Source organism: Bos javanicus, chromosome 25 (genome assembly GCF_032452875.1).
Source record: "Bos javanicus breed banteng chromosome 25, ARS-OSU_banteng_1.0, whole genome shotgun sequence".
In the NCBI taxonomy this organism is placed as follows: Eukaryota; Metazoa; Chordata; class Mammalia; order Artiodactyla; family Bovidae; genus Bos; species Bos javanicus.
The window spans coordinates 41,454,706-41,480,198 of NC_083892.1; the positions used below are offsets into that span (position 1 = coordinate 41,454,706).

At 62.0% G+C, this 25,493-nt stretch overlaps 2 protein-coding genes and 1 long non-coding RNA gene across 7 annotated transcripts; 2 read left to right on the forward strand and 1 right to left on the reverse strand.

The window, feature by feature from the left end:
- Window positions 1–1,975: 1,975 nt before the first annotated feature.
- Window positions 1,976–8,716, reverse strand: LOC133238829 (uncharacterized). 2 transcript variants are annotated; one of them, XR_009733647.1, is made up of 4 exons: window positions 8,199–8,716; window positions 5,371–5,428; window positions 4,277–4,350; window positions 1,976–2,452 (listed from the first exon to the last, which is right to left on the reverse strand). It is a non-coding gene; the product is annotated as an uncharacterized LOC133238829 (long non-coding RNA). The 2 variants fall into 2 exon arrangements; XR_009733648.1 differs by having other exon boundaries at window positions 7,946–8,716.
- A 71-nt stretch (window positions 8,717–8,787) lies between these two features.
- PSMG3 (proteasome assembly chaperone 3) lies at window positions 8,788–10,535 on the forward strand. Of its 2 annotated transcripts, none has more exons than XM_061402384.1 (3): window positions 8,788–8,820; window positions 9,364–9,612; window positions 10,068–10,535. In XM_061402384.1, the coding sequence occupies exons 2-3, from the start codon at window positions 9,397–9,399 to the stop codon at window positions 10,218–10,220; spliced, it is 369 nt and encodes a 122-aa protein (XP_061258368.1). In that variant the 5' UTR covers window positions 8,788–8,820; window positions 9,364–9,396; the 3' UTR covers window positions 10,221–10,535. The 2 variants fall into 2 exon arrangements, with proteins under 2 accessions (XP_061258368.1, XP_061258367.1); XM_061402383.1 differs by lacking the exon at window positions 8,788–8,820 and adding an exon at window positions 8,858–8,944.
- Window positions 10,536–10,626: 91 nt separating this feature from the next.
- On the forward strand, window positions 10,627–24,561 carry TMEM184A (transmembrane protein 184A). 3 transcript variants are annotated; one of them, XM_061402379.1, is made up of 10 exons: window positions 10,627–14,161; window positions 17,226–17,321; window positions 17,971–18,159; window positions 20,500–20,665; window positions 21,059–21,149; window positions 21,255–21,330; window positions 21,460–21,551; window positions 22,302–22,471; window positions 22,920–23,117; window positions 23,795–24,561. In XM_061402379.1, exons 3-10 carry the CDS (start codon window positions 17,971–17,973, stop codon window positions 24,055–24,057), a joined length of 1,245 nt encoding a protein of 414 aa, XP_061258363.1. In that variant the 5' UTR covers window positions 10,627–14,161; window positions 17,226–17,321; the 3' UTR covers window positions 24,058–24,561. The 3 variants fall into 3 exon arrangements, with proteins under 3 accessions (XP_061258363.1, XP_061258362.1, XP_061258361.1); XM_061402378.1 differs by lacking the exon at window positions 10,627–14,161 and having other exon boundaries at window positions 17,158–17,321; XM_061402377.1 differs by lacking the exons at window positions 10,627–14,161; window positions 17,226–17,321 and adding an exon at window positions 17,329–17,493.
- Window positions 24,562–25,493: the final 932 nt, after the last annotated feature.

Below are 25,493 nucleotides of genomic sequence, written 5' to 3' on the forward strand. Positions count from 1 at the left end.
GCCGGGTGGATGGAGACGGACACGTGGAGAGAGTGTAGGGATAAACGTATGAATGGATGGATGTACAGATGCACACGTGGATTCGAGGGCTGAACGGCCTCCCACCGCAGGGACGGCGCACGCGGCGCTTATCCGTTTGCCTGTCCATGGACACTTGGTCGCTTCTGCCTCCTGGCTACAGGGGTCAATTCCGTGGTGAACACGTGTGTGCATGTTGACATCTCGCTTCAAGGCCCTGCTTTCAGTTCTTCTGGGCAGACCCACCTTGATCACATCATGATTCCGTGTTTTGAGGAACCGCCACATGGCTTTACCCAGCGACCGCACCATTTACAGCCCCCCAAACAGCGCCCAGCTCCCCCACACCCCGGCCAACGCTTGTTCTCGCCACATCTGTGTATACACGAGCCATCCCAACAGGTGTGACGGGCCCCTGTTTAAAGGCAGTCACTGCCTTGGGTGGGGGTGGGAGCTTCCTGCTGTTTCTGTCTGCTCTTCGCTTGAATCATTTCCTTGCCCTTCTTTAATTTACAAAGCTTGGGATTCACTCACGACACACAGTTCTGAGTGTAGACGAGTGCTCAGGCACCATCACACTCAGGACACGGCAGATCTGTCCTCCCCCAGCGTCCCCTTTTCATTCACACTTGCCCCTCACCCCCACCCTGCAACCACTGATCCGTACAGAATCCCGCCTTTTCCAGAACATCGCCTGAGCTGATCCGCAGAGCACACTGCCTTCCCTGTTTGGCTTCCTTCCTGGCTCTCTTCTTGAGACCCATCCCACCATCAGAAGCCCCGATGACTCCTTCCTTCCTATCAGAGAGCAGTGCTCCATCTGCAGATGCACACAGCTTGTCGTCTGTGCGCCTGCTGGAGACAACTGGGTCGTATTCAGCTTTTGGTCAGTGAGAACGCCTGTGTGCAGGCGTTGGTACGGGCATGACATCCGTGTCTCCCAGGCAAACAGCAACGCGTAGGGAGTCGTGTGGCAGGCGCGTGTTCACCTCCGCGAGGAGCAGCCATGCTGCTTTTCAAGGTGCCCGCCCTGCCCAGCATCCCCAGCAGTGGTGCAGGGGTGCCCCAGCTGCTCCACGTTCCCCCCAGCACTTGGCGTGGGGGGTCCCTGCGGAGTTCAGCTGTGTGTCTTGCTGGAGACGCTCTAGTAGCCACATCTCTTGCAGTCATCGGCCCACACTGACTCACAGAACCGCAGATGCTGGGTTTGGAAAAGCCTTCAAACTCTTCTGAGTCCAGTCCCCTCAGCGCAGACACCCTAGCACAACCGTTACCCCAGTGACCGCCCGGCCTCAGCACCTCCGGAGGGAGCGTGCTCACCACCTCCTGTGCAAGGCCCGGCGTCCCCGGTGGCCAGACGGTCCCTGTGTTGTGCCCAGTCTGCCTTCCCAGACCCTCTGTGGGGTACAGGCCCCAGCCCAGTGCGCAGATGCAGAACGGCCTTCAGGAAGGTGAGCCCGCCTCTGACCTCCCCAGACAGCTCCACGCCCTCCCTGCTCGGACGAGACCGACGCCGGGTTCCCCCCACCCCGCCCAGCCCTGTCCCCATCGCAGGCCCGGAGCTCAGAGGATGGATCAGAGGCACCTGGAGGCCACCCAGCCTGTTTTCCCATTTTACAGATGAGGAAATGGAGGCCCAGAGCACAGAAGGGCATGGTCCGTGGTCATCAGAAGTTAGTGCCAGGGCCCAGGGACAGGGCTCCATCCTACCCCCTCCCCACGCCCACCCACTACCCTGGACCCCTGTCTCACACCAACTAGAATACAATCCAACCTGGCTAAGCTTTATCAAAGCCGTGTGCTGGCTTTCTGTCCTCTCCCTGTAAGAGAGGACAGGACGACTGATAACCAGCCTGGCAGGCTCTGTCGTTCAGCTCGACACGGGGCGATAAGACGGCTTCTCATCAGGGGAAATAACTTCTTAAAATATTGAAAGAAAGGCTTTTGGAAATTGCACTTGGATTAGGGTTTCATTTATTAAAGAACTAAACAAATAGTGTAAGATATGAGTACAAGGAAGTTTTCAATCTCTCTAATGAGGGCAGGAAGCTTTGCTCCAGGAACAAAAATACTGAAGCCTGAGTTCAGCAGAAAACGAGGCAACCAGCTAAACTCTTAATTCTGTGCCCTGCTGAAATTAGGTGCAAAAACAGAGGATTTTCTTTGTGTTTACCATATGACATTAAATGAAAATACTCCTGCTGACATAAAGCTCCACAGCCGGGGGCACCGCCAGGCCATGCGCGGGCACCTGGCCGGAGAGATGGCACCGGCCTCCACGAGCAGGTGCTGCTTCCACTCCCGGCCTGGGGAAGAGGATTTACGCCCTTTCCGGTGAAACACTCCCCAGACCCTTATAAGCTGGGCTCGGTGTTGATGGTGTTTGTTTCCCTCAAGAAAAATCAGAATTTCAGGGAGTCCCAGGGTTTTGTTCCTGCAATAAAATACATGTGATTTTCAATGGGTTGCCTTTAATCTTTATATCCTTCCCCCTCCCTCAACTTAGATAAACCTAGTTCGTAAAAAAGTCACGGTGCACCACCTTTTCCCAGATAACTGGGTTCAGTGAAAGGCCGCTTCTGGGGCCCAGAGCCTCCTGGCTGGGGACCATGCTGCTGCTCATTCAAGGCTCTTTGCAACCGCCGAGCGGGGGCGCCCCACACCACACAGGCGACTGCCGGGCACGCGGCCACGCCTTGAGACTAGGCTGCACCCTGCCGAGGGCAAAGAGCAGCGGCAGGCTGGGGGTGACAAGCGGGGTCCGCAAGCACGAAGGTGCCCCATCCTTGACCGCAGGGCTGCCGAGTGGACCGAGGTCTGCGGACACCCTGAGGCTGGCCGTGGTTGCCACGCTGGCCCTCTCGGCCCCGCAGCTCTTGCGCCTGCTTCTGAACGCACGTCCTGCTTCAGCAAGACGCGGCGTCCGCGTCATCACAGCCTTTCTCCAGAGAGGGGGCCATGGCAGCAGTACCTCCCGGCCCCGACGGTCCCTAGGATGCTGCTCTGATACCAGACTCGGCATCGAGGGGAATCAGGGACCGAGCCTCTCCCGGTCTTTCTGCTGCTTGCAAAAGCTTGGCGCACGTAGCGGTTGGTGTCACGGATCACGCGAGGGCCTGTGCGTAGGGCACTGCCAGTGGAACTCAATGACCCGTGAGGGGAAGGAGACTGTAAGTGCCTTGTATGGGCCAGGCCCTAAAGGAGGCCCTTCTGCAAGTGGGATGTCATTTAATCCTCCCAAGTGTTGAACGAGCAAGAATGGGTTCCTCCAAGAGGGAAAAGCACTGACCCAGGCCACAGCACAGATGAGTCTCGAAGGCTGAGGGAGGAAGCCAGACATGACAGGCCACAGAACTCAGCCCATCTGAAGGAAATGCCCAGGACAGGCTGAACCACAGAAGCAGAAAGTGAACGAGTGGTTTCCACTGCTACTGCTGCTGCTAAGTCACTTCAGTCGTGTCCGACTCTGTGCGACCCCATAGACGGCAGCCCACCAGGCTCCCCCGTCCCTGGGATTCTCCAGGCAAGAGCACTGGAGTGGGTTGCCATTTCCTTCTCCAATGCATGAAAGTGAAAAGTGAAAGGGAAGTCGCTCAGTCATGTCCAACTCTTAGCGACCCCATGGACTGCAGCCTTCCAGGGTCCTCCGTCCATGGCATTTTCCAGGCAAGAGTACTGGAGTGGGGTGCCACTGCCTTCTCCTGGGAAGTCCTAAATATTCTGCCATTCCCACTTACAACGTCTTGTTTGACATATAGTATTTAGGAGCACTGTTTAAACTCCTAGATACACGGGTTAATGCTTTTGCGTTAACTTTTTGTTTTTTTGACCGAGCCACACAGCTTGCAGGATCTTAGTTCCCCGACCAGGGACTGAACCCACGGCAGTGAAAGCTCCGAGTCCTAATCACCAGACAGCCAGGGAACTCCTGACATTAAAGCCCTGCGCCCCGGCTGCGTCTAGGCCTGCATTACAAATGTAATCTCCAATGGCTGCGACCCGGACTGGCCGAGAGAGGTGAGAGCGAGCACCCTTTATACAAACAAAGCGGGACTTCCCTGGCGGTCCAGTGGTTAGGAATCAGTGTTCTCACTGCTGCGGCCCCAGGTTCAACTGCTCGTCAGGGAAGTGAGATCCCGAAAGCCAGGAGGTGCAGTCAAATGAATAAGTAAAGGGGTTCCACTAACTGCTGCGTCTCATAAAAATTTAGAGGGATGTTGCCTCTACAAGACCGAGGCAAACCCTGGCAATGCCTTACCTGTTCCAAGACTTCGATACCTGGAAGTCTTGCTGGTCCAGGTTTCAGCTGCCTGAGTGCCTGCAGTCAGGAGGCTGAAGAGGAAGAGACATTGTCATAACACAAGAAGTTTCATGAATGAGTTGACTATTTGCATAGTTGGACTCCGCTCAGGTGTCCCTCACTGTGTAGCTCCAGAATCTACTTCTCTCCACCTCTTTCTCTGTCTCTCTCTCTCTCTCTCACACACACCCCCAACACTGAACGCCCTGGGAATCATGTTGTGAGGCTGTGGAAGTGCAGTGCAGATCAAGTCAGGTTGTAAATCTTGCAAAAGATGCAAAATTTCAGTAAGTCCATAAATGAAATGCTGAGGGATGTTCAGACCTGGCCCAAAGCCATTGGCAAGTGTGGGAGGGCCTGACTGTGCAACCGAGGACCAGGAAACTGACAAAGCTGGTGTCAGGCTGGGGCTCCCACTGTGAGTGACGTGAACAGCAAGGGGCTAGGAGAGGCTCCTGGGGAAATGGATGCTGAGCGTAAATATCTCAGCACAACTGACCCTTTTTATGACAGAGCTGGGGAAATCATACACGATGTGAAGGAGAACGTGGAGAGCAAGCATACAATTTGTTGGGAAAATTATGACTTGCCAACACTCCACCTGATTAATTCTTCGCTGGTTCTACAACTCATCATTGCATTAAGAACCTAAATTTCCTTGAATACGAGACAAATTCAAGATACTCCCCCTCCTTTTTTTTCAAGAGAAATTCTCAAACTCTTTTGCCCCACCACTGACATCATTACTATGTCATTCCCATTTTTAGTGAATTCATTTAAGGTATCTTTCTTTCCAGTTCAAGTCTCATCTTGCACTCAAGTAGTCAAGGGCAGGCTCGATATTGTAACTGTGTAAATTCTGCTCACACACCCACTCAGGCCACCAGGAAGTCCCTTGCCTGGACGGCCATCACCTCAGTCTGGGACAGCATCTCACCTCATATGTCCTTCATACTCAGGCTTTACCAAAGATCTAAACCAAAGAATGCCATCATAAAAACATTATCCAGTTTAGGGACTTCCCTGGCAGTCCAACAAAAATAAGAGTTCACCTTCCAACACAGGGGCTGTGGCTTCTATCCCTGGTCAGGAAGCTAAGATCCCACAAGCCTCAAAGCAAAAATCCAAGACATAAAACAGAAGTAATATTACAACAAATTCAACAGAGACTTAAAAAATGGTCATCAAAAAGAATCTTTAAAAAGCTATCTACTTTGTTCTTCAGCATCTCGTTAATAAAAGCGATAAGCTTATTCCAGACTTGGGGGTTTGTTTTGTTTGGGTGAGTTTTTTCGGGGGGGTCAGATTTCTCGTACCTATTTGCCTTCAGAGAAAGAATGCATGAGTTGGTAAATAAAAGTAAACGAACCTTTTACAGGTTTCACACGGCAATACATTGGCAATTGGCTTTTGAGGCACGTGAGGATGGATGGGTGTTTAAATTTAGAGCCAACAAAAACCTAGACCTGCCTGAGGAACTGTATGCTTCTTCTTTCGAATATTCGGAGAAGGCAACAGCACCCCACTCCAGTACTCTTGCCTGGAAAATCCCATGGATGGAGGAGCCTGGAAGGCTGCCATCCATGGGGTTGCTAAGAGTCAGACACGACTGAGTGCTTCACTTTCACTTTCTCCTAATCTTTCCCTTGGTGAACTGGCTGCAAAAAAGCTCAAAATACAAGGTTTCTCTTGACTTTTATGTCTGTCTTGATCATTTTTTGCAGACAAGCCTTTTTCTTTCATGCCACCAGAAATCACTGTGCAAGGAGCATGCTTCATTTGACATAACTTGGATTGTGCACGGAGTTATCAAACCCTGAGAAAAAGCAGTAAGGATAGGAGGGTGCCACCCAGGGCTTCCCAGGTGGCTCAGGGGTAGTCTGCCTGCTAAGGCAGAAGGCACAGTTTCAATCCCTGGGTCGGGAAGACCCCCTGGAGGAGGAAATGACAACTCACCCCGGTATTCTTGCCTGGGAAATCCCATGGACAGAGGAGTCTAGTGGGCTACAGTCCATGGGGTCGCAGAGCTGGACATGACAACAGGGCTTCCTAAGGGGTTAAGTGATGTGGACAGGCCTGGCCGGGGGGAGTCCGCTGTGACAGGCCGTCAGGAAGACGGACAGGTTCCTCAGGGGTGTTCATCTCTCCAGGGAGAGGCTCAAGACTCTGATTACTGCAGGGTCAGCACAAGACCCTCCTCTGCCAACACCACTTCAGCTCAGAGAGAGAGATGTGTGCAGGGCGTGTGGGGGGCTCTCAGACCCCTGGGGGGACTAGAAGTTATCCTGCTTCAGGACAGCACTGCCCCTGCTCTTCCCCTTTACCTGGGCGAGCGCATCATGAGACCAGTAATCAAGGGTAAAATTCGGAAGGCCAGATTCCGCCCCTCGCAGCTGTGTGGCCTTGGGCGAGTCCGGTGAGCCTGAACCTACCATCTATATGACAGGGATGGTAACGTGTCTACTCAGTGGGGTTGAGATTAAACACGTTACTGCAGGAAAGCACTGAGCACAACTCCTGGCACACACTAAGTGCCAGATAAATGCCAGCTGTCATCATGCCCTCGGCCGTGGACGGCTGGCCCAGAGGGGCTCGTGAGGGCAGAGGCGCCTGGCACACCACGAGGGCTCAAAGGCCCTAGTCAGGGAGTTCCCGAGAGGTCCAGTGGTTAAGACTCCGCACTTCCAATGCAGCAGACGCGGGTTCAATCCCTGGTCGGGGAACTAAGGTCCCACATGCCACGTGGTGCAACCAAAAGCGGTCTCTACAACCTCAGTGACTCTCAAATATATGCATTTTGCTGTGTGGGCCTTCGTCGCCACCAGGACTTCTCTCTAGCTGCAGCGAGTGGCGGATACTCTCTAGCCGCAGTGCATGGGCTTCTCATGGTGGTGGCTTCTCTCCCTGTGGGTTTCGGAGCACAGGCTAAGAAGCTGTGCACAGGTGGAGCTGCCCCTCTGGATGTCGACTCTTTCCGAACCACGAATTGGACCTGTCTCCTGCCCTGACAGGCAGATTCTTTACCACTGAGCCCCCAGGGAAGCCCCCAAAAGATTTTTTTTTTTTTTAAAAAAAAGGCTTTTGTTACTGCCAGGCAGAGCATACTGACATTCTCTCCTAGACCAGACTACTCCCTGAACTGTTTTTTAAAAAATTCTCTGCCACAGTTTATTTAATCTTGGCTTCGCTGGGTCTTCACTGCAGAGCTTGGGCTTAGCGGCAGCATGTGGGATCTCGTTCCCTGACCAGGAATGGAGCCCTGCGCTGGGAGCACAGTCTTATCCACTGGCCCACCAGGGAAGTCCCTCTGAAGTCTTTCCCAACTAGGCACTCACTTTTGGACTTCTGTGGTATCTCTGCATTTTCCAGTCTTAGCAAGAACTGCCCCCCCCGACCCCATCCTGCATGTCTGGTAACCACCAATGTCTAACCAGCTCCTCATTCCCCACCGCCCCCACGTGGTCTGAGGCCACGTTGGCCTGCCTCCAGCAGGAATTCTGCTGGGTTTTCCTGCCTAGAAACCCCTCACCCCCCTTTCCTCTTAGTAATTTCCCACCCACTGACCCTATCCTGAACCTTGGCTGTAAATCCCCACTGGTTCCTGCTGCTCTAAGTGAAAAATGTCACCTGCTCTATCAGTAAGCAGATGTTGCAGCCTACAAGCCGTCACATCACAGCTGCCCGAAGGTGCACCCTGAGGGGACTCGGGTGAGAAAGCACGGGACGCTGGCCCCGGGAAGCTGAGGTGCACATCAAAGGAACGTAAGAAAGCGCTGAATTCCTGGAGATGCCTGGTTTTCCTGGATTAAGCAATCTTCTGACTTTCGGACTACCTAGTCTTTGTTGCAAACACCCTTATATACCCTGGCTCCGCCCTCACCTCTTCGGGGCAGTCCCTCAGCTATCCGAGATGCTGCGTCCTGGGCTTAAGTCCTCAGTTTTGTCCAAGGAATAAAACATAACTCCCGACTTTTAGGTCGTGTGTTTTTTTTCAGTCAACAGGCATTTGGGTGAACCCAGAGGGCCCCACACTGAGGTCTCTTGCGCCCTACGTCAAGGGTCCTGACGGGGATGTTTTCGGCGCTTAAAGTGACGTCCAGCCCTGCTTTTCTCTCAGCTCCCCGTGCTTCCTTCAAGGTCCAGGAACCCAGGGCCAAGGGGCCAGAAACCCTGTTTCTGAGGTTCCTCAACCACAGAGCTGCAGAGTCTCCCTCAGGAGGGCGCGGGGACACCCTTCTGGAGAAGTCAGACTCCCCTCGCCTGAGGGCCAGGTGCCGAGAGGCCCAGGGGTTGGTGCTGCAGCCCCTTTTCGCAAACATGGCGCCCAGCCTTCGCTGCCCGGGCGCGCGGAACCCCACAGCACAGAGTCCCGAGGCCGCAGCGGGAGCCGGAAGTCCCGCAGGCTGCACTTCCGGGGGAGGGGAGGGCTCGGCGCTCGCAGGGCGGGGCCTGTCGGGGGCGGGCCCGCGGAGCCTGCGTGCGTCACTTCCGGGCGCGGCGCGGTGAGCGCGGGCGGCATGGCGGGTGGCAGGGTAGTGGGCGTCTGGTGGGGCTGGAGCCGGGCGGAGAGGCTGGGCGCCCCCGGGGGCTCCGCCTGGCCCCCGCCGCCCTCGTCCCCGCGCTGTGGTAGGGGTGCTGCTGCTTCTGTGGGACCGACGGTTTCCTCAAACGCAGGAAACGATTAGTGGGCGGACCGGAGGGGCGGCGGAGGCGCGGCCCGCTGCTCTGCCGGGTTTCCGAACCTGCGGCGCCTACTCCCCCTGCGAGGGCGGGCCGCCGGGACTCAGGGAGGGCCCTCGGGGTGGGGCGGGGCCCTCGCGCGGGGAAGAAGAGTCCTCGTCTGCCTCCATCGGGAGCAGCATTCTTTGACATCTAGCCTGGGTACCTCTGTGTCTGAGTGAATCCAGAAAGTTCCGGGCGAATAAAGCTTGTGTGGGCGAACAGACAGGCTTTTGAATGGGCATTTCTCTTTTAATGCCAAATAGTGTTTATTCTGGAGCTCCCAGGCTATCTGCCATCGATTGATTTACTTTTTTTTTCTTAAGATAAATGTAAGGTGCCATCGAGCAGACTCCGCAATGGAAGGTAAACCCTTGCTGACGTCCAAGCAGAAGACTGCGGTGGTGTGCGGAGTCCCCACCCAGGTGGTCTGCACGGCCTTCAGCAGCCACATCCTGGTGGTGGTGACCCAGCTGGGGAAGATGGGTACCCTGGTCTCCCTGGAGCCCAGCAGTGTGACTAGTGACGTCGGCAAGCCTGTGCTGACCACCAAAGTCCTCCTCGGGAAGGATGAGGTAATGTGGCTGGGAAGGGCTCCCAGTGCCCGTACTTTGTCAGGATGTGGAGCATCTAGTAGGCAAGCGCACCCCTGTCCCCCCGCCACCACAGCCCAGGGCAGCACTGCGCGGGCCCCGAAGATAATTGGAGGGTGTCCACCTGCTGCATGCAGCCCATCAGCATTTTATCAGACACACGCAGAGGCATTGGCTTTGTAATGCAAGCCTGTGCCACAGTTTGACCCCATCATAGTACCTCATGGTAGTGACAGCCGTTCTGCCCCGTTCGGGAAAGATCATCTGTGAGGTCTGACAGGCTTTCCCTCTGTGGACTCTCATGGCCCTTCCAGAGTAGAGAGAACCAGGAGAGGGGCCGGGAAGCTGGCCTGGGCTCCTGAGAGGCACTGCGTGAAGCCGTTAAGAAGAAAAAGGTTTCCTTCAGTTACAGTGGTCTTCTCCCCTTCCCTCTTCAGCCTCTCGTCCATGTCTTCGCAAAGAACCTGGTGGCATTTGTGTCTCAAGAAGCTGGGAACAGAGCCGTTCTTCTTGCCCTGGCCACGAAGGACAAGAGCATGGAGGCAGTGAAGGCCCTGCAGGAGGTGATCCAGGCATGCCAGGTGTGGTGACCCTGGCGTGGCCACCCCTGCCATCCAGGAGGGCCATGCGGCAACTCAGACACCTTCGCAAGGATCTGAAGGTGCTCCTTTGGTTAGAAGCAGGAGCTCTCTGGCTGGAAGAAACAGATGCCTCGGGCTGGCCTTGGTTTGGAGGCTGACGGCCCCTGTGGAGGGACAGGAAGCGCGTCCTGAGAAGGTTGCGAGTCCTCCTCCCCAGGTCCAGAGCCTCACGTGTGTGAGAAGTGACGGATGAGCCATGGCCCTCAATTGTTGGGGGAAGTTTTTTTTATTATTAAAAATAAATGCATATCCCCAAATACCTTACCATTCTTCTTAACAACGCTGAGAAATGTCAGGCACACGACATACGTTCATTGCAGTGAACAGCTGGGGGAAGGAAAATCTATTTGGCAAAAGCTCGATCTGAGGTTCACATGGTAAGACGGCTCCAGGAGCTGACTCTGCCCCCTCCCTCATCCTGCTCCTCTTCCCGTGGGTTTTCTGATCCTTCCGTTGCCCAGACGCCGCTCGCGGCCTCGCGATGGGCTGGCACCCTAGCTTCCAGAGCCACGTGCTTAAATGCAGAGGGTAGAGGTGCATCCCCCCACCGACGCAGGTGCTCGTGGGAACGGCCGGGGTGCAGAAGCTCAAACTGGGACGTTAGGGGCTGTCAGGGACTGGTGATGGCGAGACCATGCTTCTGGTCTAAGCTGAGAAGGACTCGAGTGGGGTTGCTGAGCATGGGACAGAAGACAGCCTTGTTCAAAGGCTCGTTCCCTCAGCAGATGCCGGGACCCCCGGGGAGGCACGTTCACAGCCCCTCAGGACCGTCGGGTAAACCCACAGGCACACACCAGCTGTGGGGTGACCCGGTGACCTGTGTCAGGAGGGCCAGGCAGTCATACGAGGGTCCACCAGACTTCTAGAGCGGAGCAGATGCCCCTGTGTGGGGAGCTGGAGGGACCTGGGAGCCAGGCCCCACCAGGGGAAACGGGCAGATCCATGCTGGGCAGCTCAGGGCTCTTCGGCGGCCACATCTGGCTGGGGGCTCTGGGTCCACCTCCCTGCTGCTCGCTCTCAGCCCTGGCCTTTCTCCTGAGAAGACCCTACCTGGCGTCTGCACTTGGAGGGCCTGCACGGACGCTTTAAAGGCCAGAAAGCAGCTGACCAACAGGAGAAGGGAAAGGCCTGTCCACCCACATGAGAGGGCCCGAGGGGTGACACAGGTCACGGCAGGTGTGGGGACACAGACACCGGAGTAGAAGAGGTGTGTTGGGAGGTCAGCAGCACCTGGGAATGATGGGGGTCACAGCTCCTGGAGGACCGGCGCCTGGCTGGGCACACGGGGCGACACGAGCACCGCTGGGCCGGAGACGCCTCCATCCGTATCAGCCTGTAATTAGCACGCTTGTCGTCTAGGCATCAGACGAGTCTGGAAACGCTTCTCCTGCTTGGCCAGCCAGGAACCTGAACCTCAGGTCAGGCTCCAGCCTGGGGCTAAGTCCAGATTTGCAGCTTTGGTTTTCTGACTTGGCCCCTAAATGTACGAGAGGTCTGGCTCACCCTGCCTGTTGGTGAGCTCTGGGCTCACCCTTCAGTCCTGGTAACACGTTTAATCCTCCTGCCCACCCAATGAGGTCTACACAGCAGTTGAGGAAACAGAGGCACGCTGCCACCAAGCGGCAGGGCTGGGGTTTGAAGCAAGCAGAGGGCCCCGAGGGACGCCGTTCACACTGACTCCTTGGATGGGCCACACAAGCTTCCCTAGTACCTCAGCTGGTAACGAATCCGCCTGCAATGCAAGAGACCAGAGTGATCCCTGGGTTGGGAAGATCCCCTGGAGAAGGGAAAGGCTACCCGCTCTGGTACTCTTGCCTGCAGAAGTCCACGGACAGAGGAGCCTGGCGGGCCCCAGTCCATGGGGTCACAAAGAGTTGGACGTAACCGAGCAACTTTCACTTTCCCATGCTGTTCACCCGGCCCCAGCCCCACGCTGGCACTCCCCGGTCCCTTTTCTAAGGGACAGGCCATCCTCGTTGACACGGCGGGCGGACGTCCCTCCGTGCTCTGCGTGCAGGGCTCGTGTGCAGCCTTGTGGCCTCCTGCGCGCCAGGCCCTGGCGGCGCCCCTGCCGTCTGACCGAGTCCTGGTGACTCGGCAGGTGGGCAGTGGAGGCAATTGAGGCTCAGCAGGACGGGGCGAGTTGCTCAGGCCCCCAGGGGACCGGCCCCAGGATGCAAACGCACTTGAGCCCATCATCTGTGCTGTCCCACAGCTGCCCGCCGGGAATGTGGGGGGACGGCTGACGTATAATTGAAACCAGGGTCCCCAGCGCTGTCCCAAGTGGTACTTACAGCTGCCCAAAGCTGTCGTAGCTATTGAGAGCAAAGACTTCCGTCACTGAAGCCAGCGCCTCGCTGCTCTGCTCTGCCTTGTAAATCAAGACGGGCGGCTCGTGTGAGAAGGCGCTTGGCCCTTTCTGCGGTGCTCTGCTCGCAGCTGCTGTAATTCAGGAGGAGAGACACACTCCAATAAAGAGATCCATAAAGCCGCGGTTTCCGCAGGCAGGGCTGTCGGCTTCGTGGAAATTGTTATTCCTTTAGATGGAAAGGCTGCATATGGTGCTTTACCCAGCAATCAAACTGTAATTACAACTCCCAGCAATTTATGGCCAAATGTGGATAACACACGTGGGGTCGGTGTGCCCGCCCCTGCAACGCCGACAGGTGCAGGAAGCGCCCTTGTTCAAGGCCGTGGCCTTGGACCAACGCAGTGTGGGGTGGACGCGGGGTGGGGTGAGGTGGTGTAGACATCCCTGCTGCTGAGCTGCAAGCAGAGAAGCCCACGTTCTCCCACTTGCTGCCTTTTCCTAAGTGGACACGGCCTGCAGCCCCAGCTCAGAGTCAAGGGCGGGCCTGCAGCCCCAGCTCAGAGTCAAGGGCGAGTGGGTCCCTTGGCGGTCAAGAGAGGCCAGGAGGGCGGCCATCCTCGGTTATCCATCCAAGCAGTTTGTCCGGGGTTTGATGGAGCCCTGGATCCTCCTGAACCAATTATGACAGACAGCCCACTGAATGAGGCAGCGGGCGCAGGCCCAGCTGGATAAGCTGGCATCGGCTGTTCTGTTTCGTGCCTTGGAGGGAAACTGGAGATCAGGAGGGGGCGCTGGGCAGGGGACGAGGGTGATGGCCGGATCCACGAGAACGAGCTCAGAGCTGGCTGAGTGGTGTGGAGGTGAGCGCGCCGCCGGCTTTCACAGTCACAGCTGGAGAGCAGGGGGCAGGCCTGGCTTCCTGTGGGGACCAGGGACATCAGAAGGGTACATTCCACACAGACTGCGAGACATGGGAGGTGCCGGAGCCCCGGGAGGCGCGGCTCCCTGACGTGGGGCAGTTGAGGGCAGAAGGGACGGAAGACAGGAAAGTGGAGCAGCGTGAACAGAGCAGGGCTGGGTGGGGGTGCTCCGAGTGTGGCAAACGCCACATCACCCCACTCAACCCTCGCCGCATGTGAAGCGGGCCTCGGACCCCCCGGCCACACAGACGGGCCGGGCAGACGCAGGACCCAGAGCCACAGCAGTCACTGGTCCAGCAAGACCCACGCCTGGAGGTCGGAGCCATGACAGCCAGGTGGGTGGTGGGTGGGAAGGACTGCTGGCCCCAACCCTGGGCAGGGCACGGAGGAGGGTGTGGCTGGGCTACCCAGGCAGGTAGGGCCGGCCTGGCAGGGCAGCTGGGGCGGGCAGCAGGGAGGCATTTGCTGGGTCTGGGGCAGGGCCAGCACTTTCCCAGCAGCAGGCCTATCGGACTGACCCCAGCCGCAGGGAGGAGGCGCGGCAGAGGCCTGGAGGTCTGGCGGTGGTTCCGGACAGCCCGCCACCCCCACAGGCCCGGAGGCCTGCGTCAGACCTGCCTCAGGGGCCCGGCCGGACGGCTGAGGGCGTTACCAGGGAGGTGAGCTGTGTGTGTGTGTGTGTGTGCGCGTGTGTGTGTGTGTGTGTGTGGGCGTGCCCGCACACCCAGGGGAGAGATGTGTCCAGGCTGGACCCCTGTGCACCCCTGGAGAGAAACACCCACACCCTGAGATTCTGAGCTTCACAGCAGTTCTATCCCCAGCCCACCTCCACCCCAGAGGCTGTGCCCCCTGCCAGGCACCCCGTGCCCCGGGTGCCACCCCGTGGCCAAAGAGGCCCTCAGGCCATCCCGGTCAGGCCAGGCCCAGGTCAGCACCCCAGTCTGCTCTGGGGCAACAGGCAGGTATGGACAGGCCCCGGGCAGGCACAGGCTGTCCCGGGGACCAAGGCAGCAGGCCTGGCAGGGACTCGGCTGGGCACGGGCAGGAAAGAGGGCAGGATGCAAGGAGAAAGCCTCGTGTGGGTCCCCGCACATCGCGGGGCAGGGCTGGTTGGCTCGGTGACTGGGCAGCAGAAGGCCACCCACGTGCGCTCGCTGGCGGGACCCTCGCCCAGCCCCTGGCGGCGGCAGCCGAGGCCGCCTTTGGGAGGAGCCGGCAGCGCCTCCCGAGTCCCGTGCTGACCAGGGCTGCCCTGCCGGACACGGCCATCATCGCCCGCAGAAACCAGGGCCCGGAGAGGCCACAGTCGGCCATGGCCACAGACACAGTGAGAGGCCCTCAGGCTCCCAGGCCTGCCTCTGCCCGGGGCCGGGCACCCCCGGCTTCAGGCCCGGGGCTCCGCCCAGGTGAGGAGCCAGCACCTTGGACAGAGAGAGGCCATGCTTCCAAAACTGCCCCCAAACTAGAGCTGGAAGGCCCCTCAGCGCCTCCCCCGCCGCCAAGCTGAGGCCCAGAGGGAGAGGAGGAGGGGCTCGGGGCCTGCAGGCTGGTGGGCGGCCAGGCCGGGACTCATCCCCCGCGGGCTGCAGAGGCGTCCTGGGGCATGACAGCCGCCCTGTGCAGGCCGTGCGGGTGTGGGCTGAGTCACCAGCCGTTCTGCTGGCAGCAGCCACAGCCCAGGGGTGAGTCCTTTCACTGCCTGTGGGCACTGTCAGCGAGGGCCTAGGGGGCATCAAAGGACCCTGGCGGGCTGCTCTCGGCACGGGAAGGGCCTGGATGCAAGGAGGGCGGGCAGGGAGTCTGCCCCCGCATGACCCCGGAGATGTCCCCAGGCAGCAGGCCGGCCTAGAAAGGGGCTGGCTCGGCAGGAATGCCTGGAGGGAGGTTCGGTGCCCGACCCAGGCTGAGTGCCCCGGGTGTCAGGTCCCTGAGGTGAGGGGCAGGCGCTGGGACGAGGGCGCTGAGGTCTGTGATGGGTCTGCAGCGTCCCCGCCTCCCGCAACCCGGCCGGGAGCCACCTGGGGCCCCGTCACCTGTCATGGGACCCGCATTCAGGGGCCTCGGCCTCTGGGTGGGCAGGTTTGTCCCGAGACAGGCTCGGTCAGTGTCCAGCCCCAGGAGGGCGAGCAGGAAGTGTGGCTGTGACAGCGTAAGGCCTCCTTTGGCTGAAGAGTCCCATGGTGGCTGAAGGGTCAGCCTCGCCCTGGCCCTTCCCAGGACTGGGTGCTGAAGTCCTCGCCTCCCCAGACCCGGGACCCTTCGCCAGTCACGCGCGGGCTTGGCACAGCTGGTCCTTCCCTCTAAGCGGGAGAAGCCACGCCTCACCCCCCCAGGGCTCCTGATCCTGCCACGCCTGGTACGTGGCCCTGCTCTGCGGTCTGCGATCTGCGGTCTGGGGCTCAAGGAAGGAGCAGGTGGGGCAGGGCCTGCAGTCTGCACACAGCAGCCCACGGAAGGGCTGGTGGAACCCAGACTCACCTTTGCAGACGAGAAAACAGAGGCACAGTGAGGTGAAGGGGCCTCCGAGGAGGCCGGGATCCCGGCGGCAGGCGGGGCCGAGGCAGCCGCTGGGGCGACCTGATCAGGAAGCCGCAGGACGGGCGGGTGCCCAGGCTTACAACGTGCGGCCACCGCGCAGTGGGCAGACGGGGCTGGGGGCCCGCGGGAACTCGTGGCGGCGGGAGAAGCCACAGGCCGCAGCAGCCACCTGCCAGGCAGCGTGGGAGCCCACGCGCAGGGCGCTGGCTCCCCGGGGCCCGGGCGTGGGCTGGGCAGGGCACAGCGATCCTGACGCGCCTGTGGAATTGAAGGAGGGGACATTTGGGACGCAGGATGACACTGGGCCCAGGGGACTCTGGCCAGGGCAGCCTGCAGGGGTCTGGGGGAGGGGCAGTCCCGGGCTTTCCGGGTCAGGACCAGGGCCTCAGGGCGTATCTGGGGGCTCCCTGGGCAACCATATGGGTGGACGGGCGCAGGCGCAGGGGCCGGCAGCCTCTCTGGAGCACCCCCATACCCCTGGGGAGCCCAGTCACGTCTCCCCAACAACTCCCGCCTCTGTAAGGAGCCTGATGCCTTGACCCAGGGCCTCAGGGAGGGTGGGCAGCACCAAGGAAAGACCATGTGGGCAGGTGCCCGCGCTGACGCCCGCCAAGGCGCCCCCTGCCACCCCGAGGCCGGGCGGGCGAGCCCCCGGCCCTGCCAGGGCTGACCCCGCAGGCCCAGCTGCCTTTCTCACTCACCCAGGCCCCTCCTCCCCTCCTCCAGCAGACAAACACAGGAACATTCCCAGTAGACTTTTGGGGGCTGGGACCCAATAATAGATTTACCCATTTTAAGGGGCATTTAATCCACCCTCGATGTCACGCTATGCCCACTGTCTCCTCGGAGAACTCCATCAGCCCAACGGGAAGCCTGTACCCACAGGAGTGCAGCCCACCCTGGCCCGCCGCAGACCCGCCCCCTGTCTCAGGCCCCCGTGGGCCTGGCCTTCTGGTCCAGGCAGGTGAGGGCACCTGGCGGCAGGTAGTCCGGGAGCCAGCCGCCTGGAGCAAGCAGCCGGGGGAGGGATAGAGTGTCATGGGAGGGGCCCGCCTTCGCGCCGCCCCTCTGCTGGCCCGCCCTCCGCCTGAGGCTGGGGGGGCCACGGGGCTGTGCCTGCTGGTGGCCGCCCCTCCCGGGGCCTGGTGTGGCCTCCCAAAGGTAGCCCGGTCCCACCCCCACCAGGGCCGCCTGCCGGGTTCACTGGCCACGCAAACGACCAGCCTGGCTTCCCTAGAGGCCCAGCGCCCAGGACTGGCCGGGGAGCTTCCTGCCTGAGAGGTAGGTGCTGGGCCCTGTGACCAGGGCCGGAGGGCGGGGTGGAGGCCTCGAGTGCGAGAGCGGGGAGGTGCCTGGCGCCCCAGCAGGTTACAAGAGGCTGCAGAGCGGGCACCCAGGATGGGCGAGCAGTCCTGGGGTGGCCAGGAGCCCTGGCCAAGCAGGACGCCAGATGGTCAGGCAGGCAGGCTGGGTGGGTGGGTACCGGGCGCGCCCCCCACCCCGTCCGCTGCTGAGGGCAGGGCTAGTCTGGCTGGCTTCCCAGACCCCACCCCCGGCAGGCAGGGCCACGGGGACTCCCCGACTTCCTCTGATGTCTTTGGCTCCTGGACGCAGGCTCCCCCAAGCCCAGGACACCAGAGGGGGCATCGCCCCAGGTCACGGGCGAGCGGCTGGTGTCTGCGCCCAGGCGGCAGACACCAGAAAGGAGAGCACCTCAGGGCCGGGCCTCGGAGTTGGGTCCCTGCACACAGAGGGCTGCCCAGAGCCCAGGCACGCAGGCAGGAGGATCTGCCTGGCACCCTTGCGGGAGGGCCGTTGGCCAAAGCCCAGCTTGGCCGCGCAGCCCGGCGCTGCGGCCCGCCCACATGCCGCCCGCCCCCAGCGCACCTTTGCCCTCTCCACGCCCCATGTGCCCTTCCTCCCTCTACAGATGACTGACACCCCGGGGCTCCTGGGCACCCCCTTGGCGTGGACGCCACCGGCCAGGCCTGCGGGACCGCAGATGGAGCGTGCGGGGAACGGCTCCCAGGGCCCCGGGCCCCTCTTCCTCACCTCACCGCTGGCCCGCGGCGTCTCGGGCGTCTTCGTGTGGGCGGCCCTGGTGCTCACCGGCCACCAGGTGAGCCTCCCCTCGGTGCCCCCTGGGGACCCACAGCCCAGCCCCAGGGGGCCTGCTCGGCCTTGGGGCAGACCCTGAGGCCTGGCTGGCTGGAGGAGCAGCGCCCCGGGGCTCACCACAGCCACGTGGGGCCAGGGAGGGTCAGGGGACAGAGAGCCGGGCGGGAAGACAGATAGCTTCCGCCCAACAGTGGGAAGAACTCTCGCTGGATGCCCGGCCCCCCCACCCAACCCCGGGGCGCTTTGTCAGGCCGTGGGTCCATTCGCTGAGGTCAGCGGCAGGGTCCGCTTTCACGGACGAGGAGAGTGAGGCTGTGAAAGACTGGGGGTCTTTCCCAGGCCCACGCTGCTGGGAGGGGAAGAGTCCTCTACTCCCGGGGGTCAGAGCGTGGCTGGAGGGGCCCAGAGCTGGGGACCCAGGTCGCCCCAGGTGGAACTGCCAGGCCTGGCAGAGAGAGTGAGGGAGTGGCTGGGGGGCGGTGAGAGGCGGTGCTTGGGGGCAGCGTTGGGCAGTGGGTACCAGGCATCACAGACAGCAGAGCAGCTCGGGAGCCCAGGACCAGCCCAAAGAGGCACGAGTGCAGGCTGGCAGGAGAGGGCTTCCCTGGCTGGAGGCACTCCCCGGACATGTGGGAGTTTGGCCCTCAGCCAGGGGTGCTGGGGAGCCAGAGGAGGCTGCGGTTGGGCACCAAGGGCAGAGTGGCCCCGTAGGATGGCTTGGCTGGCATCGTTGCAGAGGCTGGACTGGCGGAGTGAGCCTGCGGCAGGGGCAGTCAGGAGACTGGCTGGCAGCACAGCAGGAGGCCAGAGGCCTCGAGGCAGGGCCGTGGGGGCCGATGCCCCCCCAGTGAGAGTCGCCCCCAGGCTGGTGCATGTCTAGGCGTGGCCTCAGATAACCGGTCATAAGGGGGACAGGGCAAGCATGTTAGGGTGGGCCAGGTGCAGCCGAGAGCGGCAGGAGAAGGTGGCCCTTTCCTGTTGGGGCCATCCGGGAGGCCTTCCTGGAGGAGGCAGTATTTGCCCTGAGTTTTAGCAAGCTGTCCCGGAGCATCTGGATGGGTAGACAAGACAGGTGGGTGGTGCGTTTGCATCACACGGAAGCCAGGCCTTCTTCCTGGTGGCAGCATGGCTTTAGGTTCCCAGGCGGCTGTGCTTTGTGGGACAACGAGCACCCGGGGGGGTGGGCACCCAGTGTCCTGGGTCCAGGCTGTCCCAGTTCCAGCCACAGTCTGGGCCTTGGCTTGGCCCTCTGTTCAGCCCTGACCTTCTGGGAGCGTGTGTCTGGAGCCCAGTGTCCCGGGGCCCCACGGCCTGGGCAGGGCTGACGGAGAGCCTGTGGGCGGCATTTCCCAGGCCCCCACCTCCTCTCCTCCCCCCACCCCAACAGGGAGTCCCTCACTCTCCACCCAGGGGGACAGAAAGCGACTCAACTCTCACTTTAAAGACGGGGCACTGAGGCCTGAGGGGACAGCGGCTTGCCAAGGCCCGCAGCGGGCAGTGCGTGCCCAAGGGCCCGAGTCTGTCTCCTGATAGCTGGTCAAGCTGTGCCCTTCCCAATGCACCCGCTGGGGAGGGAGCAGCTGATAAGGAGCCTGATGATGCCAGCCTGCCCCCGCCACCCCGGGCTGTGCCCCCAGAGGCTGGGCTTCTGCGCTCAGCCTGCCCCTCCCCCTTCCCTCATGGCGCTTCCTCCAGGAAGCCTCCCAGGGGTGCTGGGGCCCATGGCCAGCTACCTGTTTGCCTGGCTCCCTGTGCTTCTTCCCCTCACTGCTTTTTCATGTCCTCGTAGAAAACAAAGATGATGTAGGAAGGTTACAGGCGATCATGGGGACTACCCATCTGTCCCTTTCATCCAGGGATGTCCTCCCCTTCATCTCTGCCCAGCTCTGGCACACACCTGGGCCCTACTTGCTTTGCCGTCCTGTTGCGTTCTCTCGGAGCAGCCCCCCAGGCTGGTGCCCGGGGCTGAGGGTCGCCCTCTGCAAGGCAGTCAAGGGCCCACCACCAGGCTCGGTCTCCTGTGTCCCTACGATGAACATCCTTGAACGTGAATCCTGTCCTTGTCTCTGAATAAATCTGTTCCGTGGGCTAAGTCCCAAGGAGGGGTCGGAGGCATCAGCTGTTCTAATGCCCCATGTCGCCGTGCCATACTGCTCCGCAGGCCAGCGTACATGCCCACCCCTGAATGAATGAATGAGCACGCCCGTGACTATGCACGCTCCTGGTGCGCAGCGTCGGCTCAGGGCAGGGCCCAGCGAGGCTGGCTCTGCTCCCTCCTGCTGGCTGGGGGCTGGGGGCGGGCGGGCAGCGAGCCCCAGGCCTGCCTTCTCTGCCTGCCCAGATCTACCTGCACCTGCGCTCCTACACGGTGCCCCACGAGCAGCGCTACATCATCCGCCTGCTGTTCATCGTCCCCGTCTACGCCTTCGACTCCTGGCTCAGCCTCCTCCTCCTGGGGGGCCACCAGGACTACATCTACTTCGACTCCGTGAGGGATTGCTACGAAGGTGGGTGCTGCCAGCTCTCCAGGGCCCCGGGAGCGAGTGAGGGGCTCCCAGGGGCTTGCACAGCCCCTGCCAGCCTGAGTCTGGCTTAGCGAGGGCCCCGCCAGATGGCCAGATCAGGGGTGCCAAGGAGATTCCCGGGCTCCCAAGGTGGGGGAGCGGCTGCAGCTGGGCCGGCCGGAGCCTGGGAGAGGCCGTGGGCCAGGTCGTGGGGGAGTCAGAGCCACAGGGACTGCTCTGGCCCCACCCCCCTGCCCGGGGGAACGTCCCAGGGCTGGGCTGCGAGCCCCGTGAGGAGTGTGTCTGTGTCTCCTGGGCAGGGGGTGCCCAGGAGCTCTGCGTGGCCAGCGGGCCTCGTGGGCGGCCCAGGCTCACTGCCCACACCCTGCTCTGCAGCCTTTGTCATTTACAGCTTCCTGAGCCTCTGTTTCCAGTACCTGGGGGGTGAGAGCGCCATCATGGCTGAGATCCGGGGAAAGCCCGTCCGGTAAGCTTCTGCCCAGAGCCCGCGGGTCCCCCACCCCCTGCTGGGCAGCCAGGACACTCTGGGGGTATCCTCCGGGGACACGCCTCAGGGACTCCTGCACCCCAGGACCAGCTGCTTCCACGGCACCTGCTGCCTTCGGGGCATGACCTACTCCATCGGCTTTCTGCGCTTCTGCAAGCAGGTGAGTCCCTGGGCCGCCCGGCCAGCCCCCCACAGCCCCTGCGCACCCAGCATGCTGGGCTGGCTCTACTGGGCTGGCTCCTCACCAGTGGCCCCCAGCCACCATCCTCAGCCCCTCCCCGACCCCCAGGCCACGCTGCAGTTCTGCATTGTGAAGCCCATCATGGCCTTGGTCACCATCGTCCTGCAGGCGTTCGGCAAATACCACGACGGGGACTTCAAGTGAGGCCCGGCTGGGATGCGGGCAGGGCGGGGTGGGGGCCGGAGCGGGAGGCAGGGCTTAGCACAGGGGGAAGGGCCGGGGGCAAGGCTGTGGCAAACAGACCCTTGTTCCCACGTGAGGCCTAGGTACCCCAGGGCCTCGCGGCCCCGACCCCACGGCCCCCGGACAGCCGGGGTGGAGTTAAGGGCACCCAGGGAGCCAAGCTCCGCCCTCGTACGTGCCCCTGGGCCAGGGCCTCAGGAACATCCCACACGCATGCGCACTCCTGCTCGCATCTCAAACGCCTGCGCACTCCTGCACATAGCCACACGCATGCGCACTCCTGCTCACGTGCACACATGTTCACACATGCACATGTGCAGGCACACGCTGTCACAGAGGAGCGCACACATGCGCGTGCACACATAAGGCTCACGTGTGCATGCGTGTGCACACATGTTCCTGCTCACACAGTCACATGCACACCAAGGCCCGCACACGACGTGGGTTTGCCTTGCACAGGGCTGTTCCTATGGAGGGAGGTTGGGGAGGGGCAGCGGGGCTCCTGCCTGGAGGGGGCGGGCGCTGGAGACCAGCGCCCCTCAGCTCCTCGGCCTCCCCGCCAGGTGCCCCGTGCGGCCCTGGAGGGGGGCCCAGGTCTGAGTCTCTGCGGTGCCCAGGCTGGGGGCTCAGGCCGGTGGCACAGTGGGTGCGATGGGGTTGGGCACAGCGCTGTGGCCGCCCTAACGGGCTCCCGTCCTGGCCCGCAGCGTCCGCAGCGGCTACCTGTACATCACCCTCGTCTACAACGCCTCGGTCAGCCTGGCGCTGTACGCCCTGTTCCTCTTCTACTCTGCCACCAGGGAGCTGCTGCAGCCCTTTGAGCCCGTCCTCAAGTTCCTCACCATCAAGGCCGTCATCTTCCTCTCTTTCTGGCAGGGTGGGTGGGCACGTTCCTGGTGCCCTCAAGCCCAGCCCCACCCCCAGCTGCAGCCCTGGTCAGCCGGTGGCCCTCTCAGTAGGGGAGACAGCGAGGACCCCCCAGCAGATGGGGCCTGATGTGGGGAGTCAGGACGCCCAGAGGGGTGCTGGAGCCATGCACCCACCACCCCCTGGGCACTCCCGGCCCCCACTTCTCAGAGGACAGTGAGCAGCTGGGGCCAGGGGGAGAGCAAGACAGGCCCTTGGGAATTCTTGATGCCCGCTGTGCCGCCAAGGACCCAGCACTGGAGGCACCCAGTCCCCCTGAACTGAGCTCAGACCCTGCAGACCCCTACCAAGCTCACGCAGCCTCGGCTGGGGGGGGGGGGGCGGGTCTTGGCTGGGGTCGGCTCCCGTCCAGCCTCCTGTCCGGAGCAGCTGACTGAGCAGCCATCACCACTCCCCAGGGCTGCTGCTGGCCATCCTGGAGAGGTGTGGGGTCATCCCCGAGGTCCAGGTCATCGATGGGAGCACAGTGGGGGCCGGCACAGTGGCCGCCGGCTACCAGAACTTCATCATCTGCATTGAGATGCTCTTTGCGTCCATCGCCCTGCGCTATGCCTTCACCTGCCAGGTGTACTCGGAGAAGACAGAGAGCTCACCAGGTATGCAGGGCCCGCAGCCCGGGTGAGGAGCTCCTGGACCGTCTCTAGGGCAGGGGTGCTGGGGGGGCCTGGGCAGCTCCCAAACCACGCCTCTGTTCCCCATCTCACCGTGGTGGGCAGGGAGATGGCCCCAAGGAAGGAACGAGCCCCAGCAGGGGCGTCACCTTCACACAGTCCCAGGGAGGAGACCAGGGGCGGGATGAGCTGAGTGAGTCCCTGCGCTGATAGACAGTTCCTTGCCCCCTGGGCCTGAGGGGTCCTCACCAGCACCCCCAGGCACTCAGACAGGCCTGGCGGGAGAGTCGGGGAGCTGGCTGGCGCTGGTGTCCCTAGAGAAAGGCCCATGTGGGTAGGGACGGGCCTCAGCCTGGACTGGTCAGCCTGGAGTGGTGAGGAGATGAAGGGATCACCCCAAGGTGAAGATAAGGTGGGGGCCAACCCAAGGCGACCTGGCAGAGGGTCTGGGCTGGGAGTGCCCCAGGGCTGGGCTGAGATCCAGGGATCCTGGAGTCACCCCCTGCTGGCTGAGCCAGGACCTGGACATGCAGAAAAGAGGCCTCAGCCCTGGGCAGTGCGCAGGCTGGCAGGGAGGAAGCCAGGTCCTGGGGGCTGGGCGCATGAGGGGCGGGGTGGTGCGTGCCCGGGGTGCGCCCAGCCCACCCACCGCCCGCCACCAGCCCCCTCAGCACCCATGCAGAGCATCTCCAGTGGCCTCAAGGAGACCATGAGCCCGCAGGACATCGTGCAGGACGCCATCCATAACTTCTCACCCGCCTACCAGAAGTACACGCAGCAGGCCACACAGGAGGCCCCCCGGCCCGGCCAGGGCAGTGTGCCCTCACCCCACACGCCCACCCACAGCCCAGATGGCGGCCCCGGTGGGGGCAGGAAGGGCCGCAACGTGGAGAAGAGGATGCTAATACCCGCGGAGGAGCTGTAGGGGGCCTGCGGTTAGCGGCCGCCTGGAAAGGACAGGGCGCCCTGCCCGCTGACCATCTTGCCAAAGGTCAGGCCTCTCCTGGGAGCCTCCTGCCCACCCACCTGCGGCCGGTGGAGTGGGTCACCTGGTAGCCCTGCCAGGCGCCCAGGGGCCGCTCCCTCACCCGGTGGGCCCGCAGCCCCAGAAGAAGGCACTTGCGCCCACCTGGTGACCCCAGGGACCTGCCGGGCTCCCCCGGCCGGCAACTCAGGCAGCCTCCCCGTATGGACAGAACCCGGGCGGGGCAGCCGGGAGCTGCAGGCCACACGGGAGGGCTCCACATGGGCTGCGGGAGGCGGGGTGGGCCCTGGAGGGAGGGGCCGAGGTGCAAGCCCCCAAGTCAGCCGGCCCGCCAGGCAGAGGGTGTGCTGGCTGTGGGTTGGGGGGGCAGGGCCCCCTGCGGAGGGCAGAGGGTCTCCTGGTGAGCTGCACATGTTCATACATAAACAGCCAGGTTTTCCAGTGCCTCCAGCGAGCTGTGTCCCTGCAGGGTCAGCACTCTGACGGATGGATTGCAGGGTGGGGGGCACAGCTGACACCACCCTCCCTAGTCTGGGTGCTGCGGGGAAGGTCTCATCCACTATGGGGCGACCGGCTACGGTCACAGCTCCGAGCAGGCGGGCAAGGGGATTGGACCTGAGATGGGGCGGCCTGCCCCTTGCAGGCCCTGAGATCCAGAGCCTCTGCTCTCCCGGTTCAAGGCCCTGTGCCGCCCTGCCTGGGATGGATTGAGAAGGCTGGGTGTGCAGAGCCCAGAGGCCAAGGAAGGAACTGTTCCCTGGAGCTGCCTCCCCATCCTCTCCCCTTCCCTGTGCCAGGCTGGCGTGCGGGGGGAGCCTGGGACCCGGGAAGGGGAACAGGAGCTGGGGAAGTGAGGGTGGGCCCCAGGCGTCGGGGTTCAGCACCTGGGGAGGGGGCAGCAGCCACCCGGGAGGCTGAGTCGATCCAGTGTGTCTAGGGGAAGGAGCAGGGTGGGGGCAGTGGCCCAGCTGGGTGGGCAGGAAGGCCCGGGCACCACCCAGGTGCGATGCCCCCCGCCTCCCGGTCGCTGGCCCCCACCTCACCAGGGAAAGAGCGAATGGCCAAAGGGCTCGGGGAGGCTCAGCCAGGCAGAAATGGCCTGTGGTGTCCGGGCCAGAGCATCACCCCTGGGCCTGGGGACACGGGGCTCAAGGCCAGCGGCCTCTCCCAGGGCCCAGCCCGCCTGCCTGATAAGATAGGCTGGCCTCCTCCCTGCCACCCCCTGGGAAGTCCCCACCTGCCTTATCACCCTCTGCGGCTGTCAGACCAGCGCGGGGAGGCCCCTCGTCTGTCAGCTGGTGTGGGAGCAGCCACGGGGCTCCCCAGAGACGTGCCGGCCCAGGAGGGAGGTTTTCTGGAGGCTGTAGAACAGGCCT